The following is a 20,969-nucleotide window of genomic DNA, read 5'->3' on the forward strand; positions in this document are numbered from 1 at the left end:
TCCCATAGTGCTCAGAGCCATTTTTAAACCCAACGGAGAGTCTGTGTGACCAACACGATCGGGTAGTGCGCGCAGTGGATTCTCAACGGAGAAACCTAGCTCATCTGTTCACGGAACTGGAGACGACGGCACTCCACATCCCGGTCCGTACCTCCCAGAAGCTCACTGGCTCTCTTACTGAACGAGTCACAGCTGTCTGCACTGCAAAAAGGTGGTTATTCAGACTGTTAACAGGTGATCACATTAGTGTGACTGTACAACGTGAAATCCCATTCACTTGCCGTAGAAACTACAAACAGAAGCGTAAACACCCACCTGAAGGAACACAAAGACACATAAGTCATCAGTAGCAGATCACGCACGAGGACCGGGAAACCACCTAATTCGTTTCTCTGACACTGTGGTTTCAGCAAGACTTCAACAGAAAAGAAGGACCGAAATTAGACAAATTGTGGGCCCCAGTACTAAATAAAACAAACAGCGTCAGCTCTTCCCCTCCACAAGCTCCATAGTATTATTGGTCGGCGCTCCTACGCGATCTTGGGCAGCGGTCTGATGACGTCACGAATCGACCGTTGCGTGGATACTTGTAAACAGTTCGGCATGCTTACTTGTTTGAGTCTGTAACAGCTCTTTGAGTCGTTGAAATCTCTGATGAAGTCTCCAGAAGTGGAAGACGAAACGTCAGGATAGATTTATTTGTACCATGGATCACGGCCTTATTCCCACAAATCAAGTATCAGCAATATCGCTCACAAATGTGTTATTTCTAATTAGAAAGTGACTCTTGTGAAAATAATTTAAAATCATAGAACGCCAAATTATACATTTCAAGACTAAACCGAATTTATACGCAGCCACCAAGATGGGAATGCGAGACTTCGTCAGCTATATACACCGGGGAAGTCTACATGGATATACACTTCCTGTACTCATTTAAGTACTCTAGTAAAAATGTATACAGGCTGAAACCATTCATAACATATTAAAAACATATCATAAGTCCTCCATTTCCCTTCGACATCACTATAATTACAAATCCAGTCTGCAATCTGGAATTCCTGTGTGATGATCTGGATTGATTTCTGCCTACTGCACATTACGACCCCCTTCAACTGTCGGCCGTCTCTGTCAGTCAACAGACGAGGTCGGCCTGTACGCTTTTGTGCTGTACGTGTCCCTTCACGTTTCCACTTCACTATCACATAGGAAACAGTGGACCTAGGGATGTTTAGGAGTGTGGAAATCTCGCGTACTGACATATGACACAAGTGACACCCAATCACCTGACCACGTTCGAAGTCCGTGAGTTCCGAAGAGCTCCCCATTGTGCTCTCTCACCATGTCTAATGACTATTGAGGTCGCTGATATGGAGTACCTGACAAGAGATGGCACCTAATATGAAAAACGTATGTTTTGGAGGGTGGCCGGGTACTTCTGATCACATAGTGCACCTTTTCGTAACCTCCTCTCCTTTTGGGTGTTTCACTGTTTTCGTCAGGAAGTGGAGTTCAAGATATTTTCTGTGGGTTTAAAATCCGATGATACATTGTGCCAATAGAAGTACCGTATGAGCTTGAGTTTCGTCAAATTGGAAAAGAGTTTTCCGTGAAATTTCCTGTTTTTCACAACACTGTATCTTTAATCGCTCACAGTAAACAAAGTACTTAGTCATTTCCTGAACATCCATTATTTCAACAACTGCGAATAGCAAATGTTAAAGCATCAGTAATGTCACATCTCAATAGCGTCAAGTACTGTTGGTTTGTAAAAATTTAAAAACCCACGCTGGAAAAGGACGCCAGTGAAAATCCATACATGTAAAGAGTAAGCCAAACGCGATCACATAGGCGAAGGAAGAAAGGAAAATTTGGATGCACTATTGTGGGGCTATTAGAGAAAAAGCACAAGGCAGGACTGGGCACATACGGAAAACGAAGCAGGTCGTGATGTCGTTTAACGAATCATTCCATTATTCGCCTTCAGTTACTTAAGAAACTGACAAGTCGTGGCGTTTATGCCACGTTGGAAGTATTTATTTTATTTCAACATGGAGTTACTTTCAGCGCTATAAAAGAATAGGCAGCTTAGCCAATGCACTGTAACAGATGATCAGCACATTTGGACCTGGAGCGTGGGAAATTTTCACTCAGTTGGAGACTTTGTCCACGAGCTAAGACATATCGTACAAAATTGGCGGTAATATGCATAGCTGCAAATGTTAATGATTAACAAATAACTTATTAAAAAGCCAAATTGACCTTACTGGAAGGCTTAGTCATACTGTCGTTTAATAACTGTAATTGAAGAAGACAAAGGGAATAGAATTAACGTTACGAAATATGGCGGGATGCCCGATCTTTGACGAACCGGACCTTACACGGGCTACTGACAAAGTGGTAGAACTCATGCAACACAAAGTGACTTTCAGTAAAGAAAATAAAGTGATATCTGTGGTGTCACCGCAAGGCAGCATACTGGCTAGTTTGTAGGCTTCAAATCGGCCGCGGTCCGTCAGTATACATCGGACCCGCGAGTCACAACTGTCGACGCTAGCAGACCGAGCGCCACCACTCGGCTGGTCTTAAGAGACAAGCTAGCGCACTGCCCAGTTCTACAGCCGACTTTAATAGGAATGGTTCACTCGTTATAGCTGCAGAGATCTCATCTGCAGAGACGCTAGTAAGCATAGCCTTCAGCTAAGTCAGTAGCTACGACCTAGCTAGGCGCCACATACAATTTATGCATTGCCAATTGATCTATATGTGTGAAGCAGACAGAATTGTAAAGCAATATTCGCAGTTCAGTCTATAGCTGCACTTGTAAATGTTATTGTACAAAGTCAAGATGGACGTTCAATCGCTGATGCTGAATTAAAGCTAAGTATTTAATTGTATTCCTATCTACTAACTTCTTATCACCTAAGATGTTCCAGATACATCCCGTCAATTATAGTTCATTGATCCTCACGTCAGCCTACATAATCAACACGTGCAATTAATGGCCCCCCTTTGTGATCAGACTAAGAGTCACTGGACTCGCATTCGGGAGGACGACGGTTCAATCCCGTCTCCAGCCATCCTGATTTAGGTTTTCCGTGATTTCCCTAAATCGCTTCAGGCAAATGTCGGGATGGTTCCTTTGAAAGGGCACGGCCGATGTCCTTCCCAATCCTTCCCTAACCCGAGCATTAGCTCCGTCTCTAATGACCTCGTTGTCGACGGGACGTTAAACACTAACCACCACCACCACCACTAAGAGTCAAATTGCGTGACTCAGCCGGGTCACCCTTTTCCATGACGCCCATAGTTCCGCCTCATACATAACAATATCAGCTATGACATATGTGATGGATGTTCTATACTGTGATCAGACAACGTCAACATAATAGAGATTTAAGGATTTTGCACACTCCTACTTGGCGTTAATTGTACCACATTGGCAGATAAAAATGTTCTCATTATTTAACAATAATGATCAAATAACTAGTGTGTTACGCGTTCCCTTAAATAAAAACCTGTGAATACTCTTTAGTAACAATAGTAGCGATTTCCACGACCGTACGTACTTTTACTTTGAAAGTAGCTATGTTAGAAGCTACCCCATTTGCAGACGAATTTCAATAGGAAAATGGGAAAAATTTAGAAGACATGAGGCAAGAAAACGTATCTTCAAGGAATTAGCAAACCACCATGTGCAGAATGTTAGGATTTCCTCTCGCCGTTTCCGTATCGAACTTCACGGAGGAGACCAATTATGGACTCAGCGTATACAGATGTGTCGCGGCACCAAACTTACAGGAATTGCTACAAAGTGCAGTCTTGGTACGTTAAGTACGAGAACTGCTACGAACAGCGAAAATGCTGAGAGTGTTTACGGACCGAGCAGCTGCAAGTGGTTCACTTTGTGACCTGCTCTGCGGCCGAGAAGCACGAGTGAACCGGTTTCGTGCAGTCAGTCAGGTTCAAGATCTTGAGACGACTCGCCTGACCTTCCTGCGACCACCTTATCTGGCCGCTTCGTTGCCTCACCAGCGGACTTCGTACTGAACATGCAAGTCACGAAACCGCAGTGGAATAACGGTACTTACAGTTATCTGAAAAAAGCGCCGGTTCTGCTTTGGAACGGGGTGCAGCAGTGATTCTGCGTGATACGGATTCGTCACGTCCTTAGTAGGTTCCCGGAGGTATGTGGCACCAGATGGCTTCACACAGCCCACGCAGTTCTAAATTGGTGATTAGTGGGCACTAAGCTTGTACCAGATAGCGTTACAAACGTGATCTAGAGGATTCAGGTCATGTGAATTTCGTGGCCGAGACATCAACGTGAGGTCACGATCCTCAAACCACTGTAGTGCGATTCAAACTTTGCGAAATGGACGTTGTTGGAAGACGATATCGCCATCGGGGAATGTATCGAGCATCAAGAGATTCAGGTGGTCTGCGTTAATGTCCACGTAATTCACAGCTGTCATTCTGCCCTCGGTTACTACCATATGTCCCCCGGAAGCCCAAATGACTGTACCCTACAGTGTAATACTGTCTCACTGGCCTGTGTCCACGGACTGTTTCACGTTTCGAGCAGCCCTTCACCCTGACCTGGGCGTATACCGACGCTATCATTAACCTTGTGTAACGTGAAATGCGAGTCATACAAGCAGGTGACACGTTTCCATCGGTTCGTGGTTCAATATCGATGATCTGGTGCACACTGGAATCGTAACTGACGATGTCGTTGCGTCAGTATGAGAACACGGAGTGGTCGTCTGCTGCTGAAGCCACGTACTTCAATGTGTGCGGAAGATGAGATACGAGACACTTCTACCTGTAAACTGTTGTCAGATCTGCCGCAGAACGCCACCTATCCGACATTACACAGCAATCAAGTTACAATGAAATGAATACCCTTAGCTGCATACAGGCGTTGATATAAGTGCCGGCCGGTGTGACCGAGCGGTTCTAAGCGCTTCAGTGCGGAACCGCGCGACCGCTACGGTCGCAGGTTCGAATCCTGCCTCGGGCATGGATGTATGTGATGTCCTTAGGTTAGTTAGGTTTAAGTAGTTCTAAATTCTAGGGGACTGATGACCTCCGAAGAAAGTCCCATAGTGCTCAGAGCCATTTGAACCATTTTTAAGCCTCTCGTGAGACCCACATTTGCAACTTGTTGTCCCGCACTAAATTCATAGTGTCCCTGCCCATCATACTCATTACTCGCGGCTTTACCGCCGATTCCCGTAAGAGTTCGGGCACTGTTTGTGCATCTGCACTGAAGAAGATGGTCAAATGGCCGGAGAGCCTTAGCTACATATACACTCCTGGAAATGGAAAAAAGAACACATTGACACCGGTGTGTCAGACCCACCATACTTGCTCCGGACACTGCGAGAGGGCTGTACAAGCAATGATCACACGCACGGCACAGCGGACACACCAGGAACCGCGGTGTTGGCCGTCGAATGGCGCTAGCTGCGCAGCATTTGTGCACCGCCGCCGTCAGTGGCAGCCAGTTTGCCGTGGCATACGGAGCTCCATCGCAGTCTTTAACACTGGTAGCATGCCGCGACAGCGTGGACGTGAACCGTATGTGCAGTTGACGGACTTTGAGCGAGGGCGTATAGTGGGCATGCGGGAGGCCGGGTGGACGTACCGCCGAATTGCTCAACACGTGGGGCGTGAGGTCTCCACAGTACATCGATGTTGTCGCCAGTGGTCGGCGGAAGGTGCACGTGCCCGTCGACCTGGGACCGGACCGCAGCGACGCACGGATGCACGCCAAGACCGTAGGATCCTACGCAGTGCCGTAGGGGACGGCACCGCCACTTCCCAGCAAATTAGGGACACTGTTGCTCCTGGGGTATCGGCGAGGACCATTCGCAACCGTCTCCATGAAGCTGGGCTACGGTCCCGCACACCGTTAGGCCGTCTTCCGCTCACGCCCCAACATCGTGCAGCCCGCCTCCAGTGGTGTCGCGACAGGCGTGAATGGAGGGACGAATGGAGACGTGTCGTCTTCAGCGATGAGAGTCGCTTCTGCCTTGGTGCCAATGATGGTCGTATGCGTGTTTGGCGCCGTGCAGGTGAGCGCCACAATCAGGACTGCATACGACCGAGGCACACAGGGCCAACACCCGGTATCATGGTGTGGGGAGCGATCTCCTACACTGGCCGTACACCACTGGTGATCGTCGAGGGGACACTGAATAGTGCACGGTACATCCAAACCGTCATCGAACCCATCGTTCTACCATTCCTAGACCGGCAAGGGAACTTGCTGTTCCAACAGGACAATGCACGTCCGCATGTATCCCGTGCCACCCAACGTGCTCTAGAAGGTGTAAGTCAACTACCCTGGCCAGCAAGATCTCCGGATCTGTCCCCCATTGAGCATGTTTGGGACTGGATGAAGCGTCGTCTCACGCGGTCTGCACGTCCAGCACGAACGCTGGTCCAACTGAGGCGCCAGGTGGAAATGGCATGGCAAGCCGTTCCACAGGACTACATTCAGCATCTCTACGATCGTCTCCATGGGAGAATAGCAGCCTGCATTGCTGCGAAAGGTGGATATACACTGTACTAGTGCCGACATTGTGCATGCTCTGTTGCCTGTGTCTATGTGCCTGTGGTTCTGTCAGTGCGATCATGTGATGTATCTGACCCCAGGAATGTGTCAATAAAGTTTCCCCTTCCTGGGACAATAAATTCACGGTGTTCTTATTTCAATTTCCAGGAGTGTATATGAAGATGGTATCCGTTCTTTCGGACATGACACTTTCAGTAGACGCTGCTCGCTTGTATCGTGATTCCACATTGGACTTATATACTTTCTTTAGCGCATCACGCCACCTGGCGGCATTCAGTCTCGCGCTGGCCAGTGATCACAACGTCTTGACTCTTCATTGTATAAGAGTCTGCACCTAACAAGGCACAGTGTAGCACGTGACGCTCCAGCCAATACAGTCATTCTGCCACTACTATGTTATCATACGCTTCGGGTATGCATAGGTTTTTAGCCCGCCTGGTTGGCCGTGCGGTCTAACCCACGGCTTTCCGGGCAGGAGGGAGCGCCTGGTCCCCGGCACGAATCCGCCAGGCGGATTTGTGTCGAGGTCCGGTGGGCCGGCCAGCCTATTGATGGTTTTTAGGCAGTTTTCCATCTGCCTTGGCAACTGCGGGCTGGTTCCCCTTATTCCGCCTCAGCTACACTATGTCGGCGATTGCTGCGCAAACAAGTTCTCCACGTACGCGTACGCCACCATTACTCTACCACGCAAACATAGGGGTTACACTCGTCTAGTGTGAGACGTTCCCTGGGGTGTCCACTGGGGACCGAACCGCACAATAACCCTGGGTTCGGTGTGGGGCGGCGGAGGGGTGAAGTGGACTGCAGCAGTCGTCGTGGGGTTGTGGACCACTGCGGCTGCGGCGGGAACGGAGCCTCTCCGTCGTATCTAGGTCCCCGGTTAACATAACATGACATGCATAGATTTTCATGTTAATTTTGGTTATGTAATGGGACTTGGGCAATGTAGTGTTCATTATGGGTAGCATAAAGCAAACACATAATGTATTGAGTTAAGAAACGACAGCGAAAGTTTCCCGAGAATGTAAATTTTTATACGACAGCAACAGTGGGGGTCAGCAAGGCCTGGAGCATGTGGCGTGAGACACACAGAGCACAATTGCGATACCGTCCCTCTGCACAGATAGCATCACGCACCCGCCTCATTACTAGCAAGGAATGGCTAAACAATAATATTTTACGACGTTCGTGTTGCAACCGTGTTCTATCACCTGGTTCTAGAGACCTAGTAATCATTTAAAAGGTTCCACACAGCCATGAAGTACGCCGAAACCAACAGAACTGTTCGCATTATTGTAACAATGTTCTTCAAGTGTTTTACGTGGTTAAGAACATCATTCTAAATTGTGTATTATGTAACATTTATTGAAGATTCGAAACCGTGTGTAAACGTATCCTTCAACAAATAAGATTTCATATTTAAAAACGTAAGCTTGATATCTATTGTGCTTAAGCAAGTACGACGACAGTTTACTATTTAGCCTGCTTTTGAAAAAAAAAAGATTATTTAATGAGGCACTGATGGTGCTTAAATTCGAAATCTAGACAGCTTTCGTTACTTTAATCTCTTAGAGACAAATATCTCCAAAAATAACTAGATTTATTCATTGTTGTCAACTACAGACAAAACTGAGCGTAAAATTCCTGTATCTGATTTTTCTGTTGTGTATGACAGTTACACGGTGCGCGAACACATTCGAAGCTGTAAAAGTGTTGTAACGGTGGCACTGCTTGCACCCTGTAGCTTTCACCGAAGGAACGAATATGTTCTAGCAGCGAGTAACACCGTGACTGCACGAAGCTATCTGTGCGTAAGAAGTTGCGAGACGGAACTGTGATGCTGTATACTACAGCGCCAGGCAAACTTTCATTCATTTGTTTAAAATTCCTGGAACGTCATGCGGGTGACGTGTTATTTGTTTAATAGGTTCCACTCGGTAAAAAGTGTTATTTTAATAGCTTCGTCAAATATCGGTTATCCCTACAGAAGTGTAGTGATTACAGAAAAATTTGTTGATCTTCCACGTGTCGAAGATCTGTGCAAGAATACTCAACAGACGGCTGGAAGAACAAATTGAAGAAGTAATGGAGAGGACCAGTTTAGAATTACGAAAGGAAAAAGATCCAGAAACGAAATCGGCATGATGTGGATTTTGTCGGAGAGAGTTTTGCTGTTAACCCAAAAGTTTGCGCTTGTTTTATAGACTAGCAGAAGACCCTTGACAGAGTCAATTGAACAAAATCGATGAACATCCTTAACAAGGTAGGAATCAACTGGAGAGACTGGAGACTAATTCTGAACTTGTACCTTGAAAAAAGAGTAAAGGTGCGACTGAACTACGGTGAAACAAATAGCTTGGTAATAGGAAGACAAGTCAGACAAGAATGTTGTCTACACCCGAGTCTCTTCGTCCTATATGGAAAATGGCTGGCGAGAGAATCTTTGAAAAAATGCGGAAACTTCAGGATAGGAGGATGACTTCTCAGCACCATCAAGTATAAAAATGACGTGGTAGCGGTCGCCAAAAATCAACACAACTGCAACATGTGACAAGCCAGTAGGTGGAAACTGGAAGGAAATACGCCATGGGAATCAACATCGAGAAATCAGAAGTGACGCGGATATCAAAAAGGGAAAAACCCTTGAGGATAACTGTCGACAATCGAGAGCTGTAGAATGTGATGCAGTTCAAGTACTTGGGAAGCTTGCTGACAAGGGATGCACCCTGTACAAATGAAATTCGAGCAAAAATCGCCATGGACAAAGCTGCATCTACAAGAAGAGGACTCTGCTGACCAACAAGTTGACCTTGGACTTAAGGAAGAAACTGGTGAAGTTCTAAATCTGGAGCATTGCACGGCACGGAGCAGAGACATGGACCATGAAAAAAATGGAGAAAAAACACCTGAAAAGCCTTGAAATGTGGTGCTGGAGAAGAATAGAGGAGAGCAAGTGGACAGGTCGGGTGACAAACGACTATGTACTGAGAAGTGAAGGAGAGAAGAAAACTATTCTGAGCACAATTCTTCAGAGGAAGCCTAACTGGAACGAACACGTACTTAGACACGCGGGGCTGTTACACGCCGTCATCGAAGGGAAGATCAAAGGAACTTCAGGACGAGGAAGAAGGAAAAACAAACATCGCGATAACATTAAAGGTAGAAGGAGATACACCAGACTAAGGGAAGAAGCTGAAGACAGGGAAGAAAGGCGCCAGAAATTCTCCAAACATAGACCAGCCACAACGCAGAATACTACATAACAATAATCTCTACGGAGTACCTAGTGTTCTCTGAAGTGTGCACTTTTGGACGCACGCCGAATATTTCGCGTTTGCTTTCGTGTTAGTGTAGCTATGCTGAGGCTTTATAACCATTGTAGTGTTCACTATGGGTGACATAAAGTTGACAATATATATTGTGTTAACGAGCGGAAGTATTCCTAGAATTTGTTCTAAAAGAGAAACACAAGCAGAAAGAACGTCCCTATGCGGATCATAACCCAGCGTTGCAAGATGTGGGTGAGAGACAGGCAGCCACAAGTATTCACCGTCCCTCTCTGCCCAAAACATATGACGCAGCTGGTGCACAGTGGAGAGGGAAATCCTAACGCTCTTAGGAGTGCCAAATTGACCAGATTCTCTCTTGGCCAAGAGTGATGGAAATGTGTTAAGTGGCTTGTGGTCTTTTAAAACTGTCATATATTTATTGGTAATGGCTGCGAAAGAGTTCCCTGGGGGGCTGAAAGTAAGGCCTTTTTAGTCTCACAAACAGGTTCCAGGTGCTGTCTATGGCGGTTGACACTTTACCTCAGACAATTGTCCTGTCTCAGAGGAAACCTCTCAGCCTTCACGATACGGGCAATCACAGATTATGAGATCGTTATTAGCTGGAATCTCCAATGTTAGGCGCGTTATGGGGGCTCTTAGGGACATGGCTGCCAAGGAAGGGAAGAAAGCCAGAATTCACTCCATGTACATATTGAGTGAAGTCGTTCCAGACGTGGAACGGGTCGTTCCGGATGACATAAAAAGCACAGAGTGCAGCCAGCTGCAGGTGGTGGCTCACGTTGGTATCAATGATCTGTGTCGCTTTGGATCGGAAGAGATTCTCTCTGGTTTCGAGAAGGTATCAGAACTGGTAAAGGCTGCCAGTCTTACTTGCGAGATGGAAGCAGAGCTCACCACTTGCAGTATAGGGGATAGGACCGACTGCGGACCTCTGGTACAGAGCTGAGTGGAGAATCTAAATCAGAGGGTCACACGGTTCTGCGACCGTGTAGGCTGCAGATTCGTCGACTAGTGCCATAGGGTGGCTGGGTTGCGGGTTCGGCTAAATATTTCAGGAGTCCACTACACGCAGGAGACTGCTACACGAGTATCAGGGGATGTGTGGCGTGGATTGGGAGTTCTTTTACATTAGAAAGTCCAGGGGAAACACAAAAAGGGCTCCAGTCTCAAAGCGTGCATGTCGAACACAGGAATAACGTAGACCTAGGAACCATCGCTATATCAGTTTGAAATTGTAACTGTGTTGGAAAGTACCAGAGCTCCAAGCGCTAATAGATAGCACTGATGCTCAAACCGTTATAGGCACTGAAAGCTGGGGTAATTTCAGCCCAAATTTTTGCGAAGGAGCTAACGGTGTTCAAAAATACAGTTGGCGGTAGCTTGTTTGTTGCTGTTAGAAGTAGTTTATCTTGAAGCGAAATTGAGATAGGTATTTTCTGTGAGTTAGTATGGATAAAGGTCAGTCTTGTCAGCCGGAATAAAATAGTAATTGGATCCTTTTACCGACCGCCCAACTAAGATGATGCAATTGCTCAAAGGTTTAAAGAAATGTTGGGTCTAATTTGAAACACGTAACCGACTATACAGTTATAGTTGGTGGTGACTTCAATTTACCGATCATGTGTTGGCGAAATTTCGTGTTTAAATCCGGAGGTACGCATAAAATATCATCCGAAATTGTGCTAAACCAATTCTCTGAAAGTTATTTCGAACAATTAATTCATGAGCTCAGTCTAATAGTAAACGGTCGTGAAGACACACTTGACCTCTTAGCAACAAATAATCCTGAGCTAATAACGAGCATGAGTTGCCGTAGCGAGGCTGAATACCGTAACTCCCAAATCCTTCAAAAATGAAAAAAAATTATTCAAAAAAGCAGATAAAAACTCGCGTGACGCCTTCCTTAGAGACACTCTTCACTTCTTCCAGATTAACAATGTGAGTGTAGATCAGATGTGGCTTGAATTCAAAGAAATAGCATCGACAGCAATTAACTGATTTATATCAAAAAAATTAACGAAAAAAAAATTAACGAACGACGGAGCTGATGCCCCACACTACACGAAACAGATCAGAGCACTGCTGCAGAAACAACGAAAAAAGCATGCCAAATTTAAACGAACACAGAACCCCTACATTGCTCGAAATTTAGCGCGGACTTCAATGCGAGATGCTTATAATATTTTCCACAACTAAACTTTGTCTCAAAACCTGGCAGAAAATCCAAAGGTATTCTGGTCGTATGTAAAGTAAGCTAGCAGTAAGACGCAGTCAGTGTCTTCTCTGCGCGATAGCAGTGGACATACTGTCAATGACAGTACTGCCAAAGCAGAATTACTAAACACAGTCTTCCGAAATTCCTGCACCAAAGACGACGAAGTAAATATTCCTGAATTCGAATCAAGAACAGCCGCCGACATGAGTAACTTTGAAGTAGACATCCTCGGAGTAGTAATAAAACACGTATTCCGGTCCAGTCTGTATACCAGTTAGGTTTCTGTCACAATATGCTGTTGCAATAGCTCCATACTTAACAATCATATACAACCGCTCGCGCGACAAAAGGTCCGTACCCAGAGACTGGAAAGTTGCACAGGTCACACCAATATTCAAGCAAGGCAATAGTAGTAAGCCACTAAATTACTAACCCATAACATTAACGTCGATACTTATCAGGATTTTGTAACATATATTGTGTTCGACCATTATGAATTACCTCGAATGGAATGGTCTATTGCCACATAGTCAACACGCTTTTAGAAAACATCGTTCTTGTGAAACATAATTAGCTCTTTACTCACACGAAGTGGCGAATGCCGTCGACAAGGTATTTCAAATTGATTTCATAATTCTACATTTCCAGAAGGCTTTTGACACCATACCTCACAAGCGGCTTCTAATCAATTTGCACAGTTATGAAATATCGTCTCAGTTATGCAACTGGACTCATGATTTCCCGTCTGAGAGGTCACAGTTCGTAGTAATTGACGGAAAGTCGTCGAGTAAAACAGAATTGATTTCTGGCGTCCCCTAAGGTAGTGTTATAGGCCCTCTGGTGTACATTATTTATAGCACCGATTTCGGAGACAATCTGAGCAGCCATCTTAGGTTATTTGCAGATGATGCTGTCGCTTATCGTCTAATAAAGTTACCAGAAGATCAAAACAAATTGCAAAACGATTTAGAAAATATATATGTATGGTGCGAAAATTGTCAGTTGACCCTAAATAATGAAGAGTGTGAGGTAATCCACATGAGTGCGAGAAGGTATCCGTTGAACTACGGATACACCATAGATCAATCAAATCTAAAGGCTGTAAATTCTGCTAAGTGCGTAGGAATTACAATTACTAAACACAGTCTTATACTGGAAATACACTATGTGATCAAAAGTATCCGGACACCTGGCTGAAAATGACTTAAGGGGCTCCGGACAGGCTCAAAATCATGAAAAGTTCAATTTTTACTTTTTTGCGTTTTCTGAATCTGCAGACTATTACCTTTTAATAGATATATAATTTATTCAATTCCGAAGACTACAACTATTTTTAAATTTTTTTTGAAATGTGTTCTACATGGGCGTGACCCACTGTGGCGCTGTTAAACTGCTGTCAAATGGTGTTATTATTAACGTCCGTGTTCATCAGGTACATTTTAGTGATGTGAGATAAAGTATGTGTTGTGGCTAACCTGTGATGGTTCAATATATATCGCTGGTGTGATTGTCGATTGTTTCATGTTTATTTACTCTGTCGTTATCTCGAAAATATTCGTAATTAATTCTGTTTCTTGAGTCTCTGTTTTGTTGAAGTATAATGGTGAGTAAAAGTAAAGTTATTAGAAATCCTCTGAAGGCTTTTAAGAAAAGGAGAAATGTTGGAAAGCCAAAGGTATTTAGAAATATGGGAATGAAGATAGGTTGTAACATGGTACGAGCGATGCTTGCTTTAGACAAGGAACGCCTTCGGGCTGCAGACAGGGCTGTAAAGAGTCTAGAAATACAAGCAAGAGTAAACAGGAGGAGGAACAAGAGGAAGCTGGAGGAGGAGTTTGCAGAGGATGAAGATAATCCATCCTATGGACCTGGAATGCACTAAAAAGTTAATCCAATCTTTGTCGCTCGATTCCCAAAACTTTTATTTTCTCATACTAATTACATGTTTTCTAAGGATCTTCCAAACATATTTGTTTCAAACTTTCAGTAAATGTTACACAGTACCTTCTGCATAATTTAACACAGCCTTTTTCCAAAAAAACTGTATATTTTTGAATATATAAATAAAAAATTGCAAAAAAATGTTGTGAATTTTCATTACAATTGAAAAAAAATCATCTTTAATAACTGAACTAAAATTTTGTAAAATCCCTGTGTTAAGTTGTAGCCCATGTTCCAATAAATAATCTGTAAAAAGTTCAACTTCCTGCCTCAAATGCTTTGTGAGGAAAGATGTAATTTACAAGCGTTATTTTAACATTGCAAGTATAGGGCGTTCCGGAGCCCCTTAGAAGTTCGTGGCGCCCTCCATCGGTAATGCTGGGATTCAATATGGTATTGGCCTACCGTTAGCCTTGATGACAGTTTCCACTCTCGCAGGCATACGTTCAGTGAGGTGCTGTAAGGTTTCTTGGGGAATGGCAGTGTACTCTTCTCGAAGTGCTGCACTGACGAGAGGTATCGATGTCTGTCGGTGAGGCCTGCGCACGAAGAAGGCGTTCCAAAAGATCCAAAAGTTGTTATATAGTATTCAGGTCAGGACTCTGTGCAAGACAGTCCATTACAGGGATGTTATTGTCATGTAACCACTCCACCACAGGACGTACGTTATGAACAGGTGCTCGATCGTGTTGAAAGATGTAGTTGCCATCCCCGAATTGCTCTTCAATAGTGGGAAGCGAGAAGGTGCTTAAAACACCAATGTAGGCCTGTGCTGTAACAGTCCCACGCAAAACAAAGAGGGGTGCAGGTCACGTCCATGGAAAACACGGCTACACCATAACACTACCGCCTCCGAATTTTACTGTTGGCACTATACACGCTGGCAGAGGACGTTCAGCGGGCATTCGCCATGCCCACACCCTGCCATCGGATCGCAACATTGTGTACCGTGATTCGTCACTCCACACAACGTTTTTCCACTGTTCAATCGTCCAATGGTTACGCTTCTTACACCAAGCGAGGCGTCGTTTGGCATTTACCGACGTGACGTGTGGCTTATGAGCTGCCGCTCGACCATGAAATCCAAGTTTTCTCACCTCCCGCCGAACTGTCACAGTACTTGCACTGGGATACTGATGCAGTTTGTATTTCCTGTGTGATGGTGTGGATAGATGTCTGCCTATTACATATTACGACGGTCTCTGTCAGTGAACAGACGAGGTCGGCCTGTACGCTTTTGTGCTGTACCTGTCCCTTCACATTTCCACTTCACTATCACATCGAAAACAGTGGACATAGGGGTGTTCAGGAGTGTGGAAATCTCACGTACAGGCGTATGACACAAGTGACACCCAATCACCTGACCACGTTCGAAGTCAGTGAGTTCCGCAGAGAGCCTCATTCTGCTGTCTTATGATGTCTAATGACTACTGAGATCGCTGATATGGAGTACCTGACAGTAGGTGGTAGCACAATGCATGTAATAAGAAAAACGTATGTTTTTGGGGGTGTCCGGATACTATTGATCACATAGTGTAACACATGTAAAATGTTGGGAAGGCGAACCAAAGACTTCGTTTCATTGGCAGAACACTTAGAAAATACTACAGGACTACAAAAGAGAGTGCATATTAACATGTCAGTCCATCCATTTTTTAGGCTCACAAAACTCATGGGAGAATGTTGTCTCTTTATTTACCGAGAAAAAAAAGATGGAACCACTGCTGTTGAATGTCTCTTGATAAATATCTTCATATTAGCTCCCAATTCTCTCACTGCAGTCACTTCGCGAGACGAATGTAAGAGGCTGAAGTATGTTTGCCTGAACTTCAAATGGTTCAAATGGCTCTGAGCACTATGGGACTTAACAGCTATGGTCATCAGTCCCCTAGAACTTAGAACTACTTAAACCTAACTAACCTAAGGACAGCACACAACAACCAGCCGTCACGAGGCAGAGAAAATCCCTGACCCCGCCGGGAATCGAACCCGGGAACCCGGGCGTGGGAAGCGAGAACGCTACCGCACGACCACGAGATGCGGGCTACCTCTGAACTCTGCTTGCGTCAGAATATCGCTTACCTACCGTATTCTCGCGAATTTTTCAGTCGTAGACAAAGTATTTGAACCCACATCGCCGCGCGGGATTAGCCGAGCGGTCTTAGGCGCTGCAGTCATGGACTGTGCGCCTGGTCCCGGCGGAGGTTCGAGTCCTCCCTCGGGCATGGGTGTGCGTGTTTGTCCTTAGGATACTTTAGGTTAGGTAGTGTGTAAGCTTAGGGACTGATGACCTTAGCAGTTAAGTCCCATAAGATTTCACACACATTTGAACATTTTGAACCCACATGTTTTCCACGTGTAAGAGATGTCCCCTGCCAAGTCACAGAACCCCGCTCATTCTCTCGAAATCCCACCACGTTACTCTTAAAGAGTACAGTTACGGCATACAATTTGCGACACAATATGTGTTTCTCAAATTTTAGTAAAAGTTTTAGAAGTTTTTTCATTTATATCTTTTCCAGAAAAATCGTAATGCTTGGTTCTTAGAGTATTCCATGTGAAAACTTTGCTTTTACTTGCATTTTCTATCTATTGTTTATTGAATGAGAATTTGAAAACGGCTAACCTACATTTACATGTATACTCCAAACCACGTTGCGGCGTATGGCAGAGGGTACTGCACTCTTTCTCTCCTGATGAGCTGTGACTGGTCATTTCACGAGATTTAATCTAGAACCAAGTACCGTGTTTCTTGACTCTTCTAGCAACAGAGGAAGTCGCACGTCTAACAGTAAAGTTGTCCGTGTTGCACAACGTCTCTCTGCTATAGTCTTCAATCCATACGCCTATGGTTTTCGCGAATAAGAAAAGTGCTATCCGCATCGGCATTCCATCCGCTAGTCCATTACCTACATCTGCATCTAAAAGTCTTTTATCCGTAGTCACGGATATTGCAGGTCTGTAAACCACTTTCACCCTTTCTGTACTCCGGATTCCAGACGGTAGGCCTGCACTTGACCTGAATTTTCGTCCTCTGAAGTGGTGCTTCGTAATTTACATTCCATTGTCTAAGAAAGTGGGGCTCGACCATGAATACGACTCAGACTATTATACATTCAGTAACAAACACTTTTAAATCGTAATTACCGGAAACGATTTAGAGAATTTTTGAAGGGTTATTTCCAGTGCATTAGGAAGTTAAAAGTAGTCGTTTCCTGTTGGCGACACTTTTGCATGCGGTCAAATATATAAGAGTAGTTTATTTATCAAATTTACGTTAATTTACAATAACATGGTATCATAATACACTTCTCAATACAATAAACGTTTCAATTTGTACTTGCAGCTGGCACATAGGAATTAGAATGTACGTGTAATTGAGTGATAAAGAGGAAGAAGAGCATGTTGCCACTTTTAGTTTCTGCAGATATGAAACATGGATCTACCCTCTATAGGATAAAGTGCATTCCATCCAACACAGTGGCACTCAATTCCGAATGAGTAATAATAGAGACTTAAAATAATAAATATTATTATTATCGATCACAAGCAAAACCAAATAGACGGAAATCGTAAAACTGACGCTATCCTTTAACTTTTAAATCCAAAGTGACAGTTATTGCTGATGTATGCAGATATGTCCTCGGACATTCACGACGGCGTGGGATTGTATCCCCAAAGTAATTATTACAACTGATTTGCGTATGAGCGCAGACCTCTGCCTATGCTTCCGTACCCCTTTAAACACGGATTGTTCCATACCATAATTTGCAATTTCTCGGTGGTTCCACTTTTATGATGTCGTTTGAATTAAGATGCCAATTCCTTAACCGCTGAAAATGTAGGAACGGACCTATGACAAATATTCACCAAATTTGAATGAATTTCTGTTGGTTAAGAACCTTGCGAAACATCTGCTCCCCTCTTATTGTTTGATCTGTGGGATTTGCTCATGCCTCTATTTCTGAATTACATTGATTCCTTTCCGTATCTTCTGAAAGTGCTGACAACAATGATTCATAAAATTCACTAGTTCTCTTGCTTCTCCCTGTTTCCCTCACGTTTTCGCAATGCTTGTAACCATAATTTCTTTGCTAGTCAGTGCACTGAAGACAATGATCTACGATCGCATTTAAGAAAATCCTGAAATTTTTTGCCGGAGGATTTGAATTTTTAAAAGAACATAATTGCAGCAGCAAGTGAACAGTTATTTTCAAAGGCCGTGTTTCGTCTCTCATTCCGACCTCACACAGTAGAACTTTCAAGTCAGTTTTTTAACCTACTCCAATGTTTTTATGATAGTGCATGTAGTCGAAGAATTCTTCTGTGAGCGCCATAATGTTAGTAACTGTCTTATTTAACGAAGTAGTTTTCTCTCCGATTATAAGAAAATCATGCAGCGAATTTAACACGACACTTGTTTGACAGCATGAGCTGAGCTTTAAAGTGCACAAGGCAAGCAGTTTGAATATTAAGATAGAGAGAAAACAATTTTCGTATTCAGAGAAACGTGCTGAATAACTGTTATTTGCCGCGGACGACTGTCGCAGTTCGTTACACACTAGGCCGTCAGTGATTGACATTTAATGATAAACGTGTGCATTAACTAGTAATTGTCGCAAGGACGTAACTCGTTTGTTGAGTTTCTCGCTCACAGCAAAGTGTACAGGAATATATGACAGTATGCGAATTTTCTGTATTGTTGTACTAAAGTAGGTTACTTCCAATCAAGAACGTGTATTCGGTGCTTAAAACCAACGTGCCAAGGCTAGGTGGTTTACGTTGGGTTCTACAGTGTTGTATGTTTGCTGAAAGTAGATGTCATAGCCATGTCGTATTACAACACCAGAGGAGAAAGTTTAGTGTGAAATGTCACGGCATTACGTAGTGTTAGATAACGATTTTTTTTTCGGATGTACACTGTCACAAATGTTTTCTCAGAATCTAGTTGCTGCCATCTAACATAGACACGCATTCAACTCACAGTGAAATTGAAGTGTGATTCTTAACCATAAACCTCGGCATTTTTTTTCCCTTTTTTACGAAAAGATGTTATAAGTATGTTTAAGGATTGTAGATGATTGTTGTTAACGAAATTCCAATATTAGAATAGTGTACCACTATCTGTGATAAATTAAATATGCCTAATCTATGACACTCTTCCGCTTTTTACCGTCATGTCATCTCTGTGTGAAAGTAATCAAGTAGCGAAATTCCGAGGCGTGTAACGTAAAAAAAGTTGCAGTACGTTATCACTCCACGATGCTTTATAAACTAGACTGAGATAATACACTGCAGTGACTCAGGCGTTATCTGTCGTATAAGAATCAAAGAGTAATCGTAACATCGAATAATATAAGTTACGCGTCTCAGTGGAGCACAACTTCGCAAGGAGTTCCTGCTGGCTTAATTTTAAGACAAAACCTTTTTCTCTTTTCCATAAGTGATTTACCTCCGAGGGTCAGTGCCATGTATCTGGTATCCTCAGTTAACGGAAGGCACCTCAACTGCACGAAAGTTTGGCAGCAGGGACACGAATCTGCCAGTTTGAATCCACATCCCATTGTCAACAACAAAATGGAGAAGAAACTTTATAAGCTGTGGACTGAAATGTGACGTCTTTCACTTTCGACACCGGTATGATAAATTGCAAAAATAACATTTGTTCGACAGAAGTTTAATCTCAGTAAAATGTAATCCGTCTTCCCACAACACGTCAGTTCTCGACGCCACTTTTTGACCAGGCAGCTCACGTTTTGTAGCACAAGCACTCTAGCCTGCAATCACTCGCACTTTGATTTGGGACACTGTAGGGTGTGTGACTATTATATTGCGGGTAAACGCACAGCGGAGAGGTACTCACCAACAGCAGCAGGCAGGACTTCATGGCGACAATAGCGGCTGGCGAGGTGTGTGCGTCTCTTATACCGGTTGCGGGAAAGTAGCTAGCTTGCTATCCCCACTCCACACTCCAGCGTGGAGCGGGCGGCGCACCGCCAGGGAAGCGTGTGCTTTCACGGCACGTTAATCCAAAAGATCACGTGCCCCATATAGTCTCTCCCACTTGAGTACAACGCGCAGAGCGTTCATAGAACCATGTGAAACTGTCAGAAAAGTCCTTCTTCGGGACGTTGTGCAACTCGCGCCACACATCCGCAGCTTCACAAACCCTGTCTGCACTCTGTCGTTTTGTGGTAGTTTCGCATCGATAACAGAACGCAGCATGTCATTCTCAATTGAGAGAAGTCTTCCGAAGTAAGAGTGATTTCGGGTGTGCCGCAGTGGAGCGTCGTAGGACCGTTGCTATTCACAATATACGTAAATGACCTTGTGGATAACATCAGAAGTTCACTGAGGCGTTTTGCAGATGATGCTGTAGTATATCGAGAGATTGTAACAATTGAAAATTGTACTGAAATGCAGGAGGATCTGCAAAGAATTGACGCATGGTGCAGGGAATGGCAATTGAATCTCAATGTAGACAAGTGTAATGTGCTGCGAATACATAGAAAGTTCCTTTATCATTTAGCTACAATATAGCAAAATGGTTCAAATGGCTCTGAGCACTATGCGACTTAACTTCTGAGGTCATCAGTCGCCTAGAACCTAGAACTAATTAAACCTAACTAACCTAAGGACATCACACACATCCATGCCCGAGGCAGGATTCGAACCTGCGACCGTAGCGGTCGCCCGGCTCCAGACTGTAGCGCCTAGAACCGCACGGCCACTCCGGCAGGCCTACAATATAGTAGGTCAGCAACTGGAAGCAATTCCATAAATTATCTGGGAGTAGGCATTAGGAGTGATTTAAAATGGACTGACCATATAAAATTAATCGTCGGTAAAGCAGATGCCAGACTGAGATTCATTGGAAAAATCCCAAGGAAATGCAATCCGAAAACAAAGGAAGAATGTTACAGTACACTTGTTTGCCTAA

The 20,969-nt window shown here is 44.2% G+C and overlaps 1 protein-coding gene across 1 annotated transcript in view; it reads right to left on the minus strand.

Moving 5' to 3' along the window:
- LOC126248159 (uncharacterized) overlaps positions 1 to 19,992 on the minus strand; it is a 281,623-nt gene extending 261,631 nt beyond the window's left edge. Inside the window, exon 1 of the mRNA XM_049948904.1 lies at positions 19,893 to 19,992. Coding sequence (XP_049804861.1) covers positions 19,893 to 19,916 — 24 coding nt within the window. The 5' untranslated portion in view covers positions 19,917 to 19,992. The remainder of the gene's footprint in view (positions 1 to 19,892) is intronic.
- Positions 19,993 to 20,969: the final 977 nt, after the last annotated feature.

The sequence above is a fragment of the Schistocerca nitens genome, chromosome 3, assembly GCF_023898315.1.
Source record: "Schistocerca nitens isolate TAMUIC-IGC-003100 chromosome 3, iqSchNite1.1, whole genome shotgun sequence".
Taxonomy (NCBI): Eukaryota; Metazoa; Arthropoda; class Insecta; order Orthoptera; family Acrididae; genus Schistocerca; species Schistocerca nitens.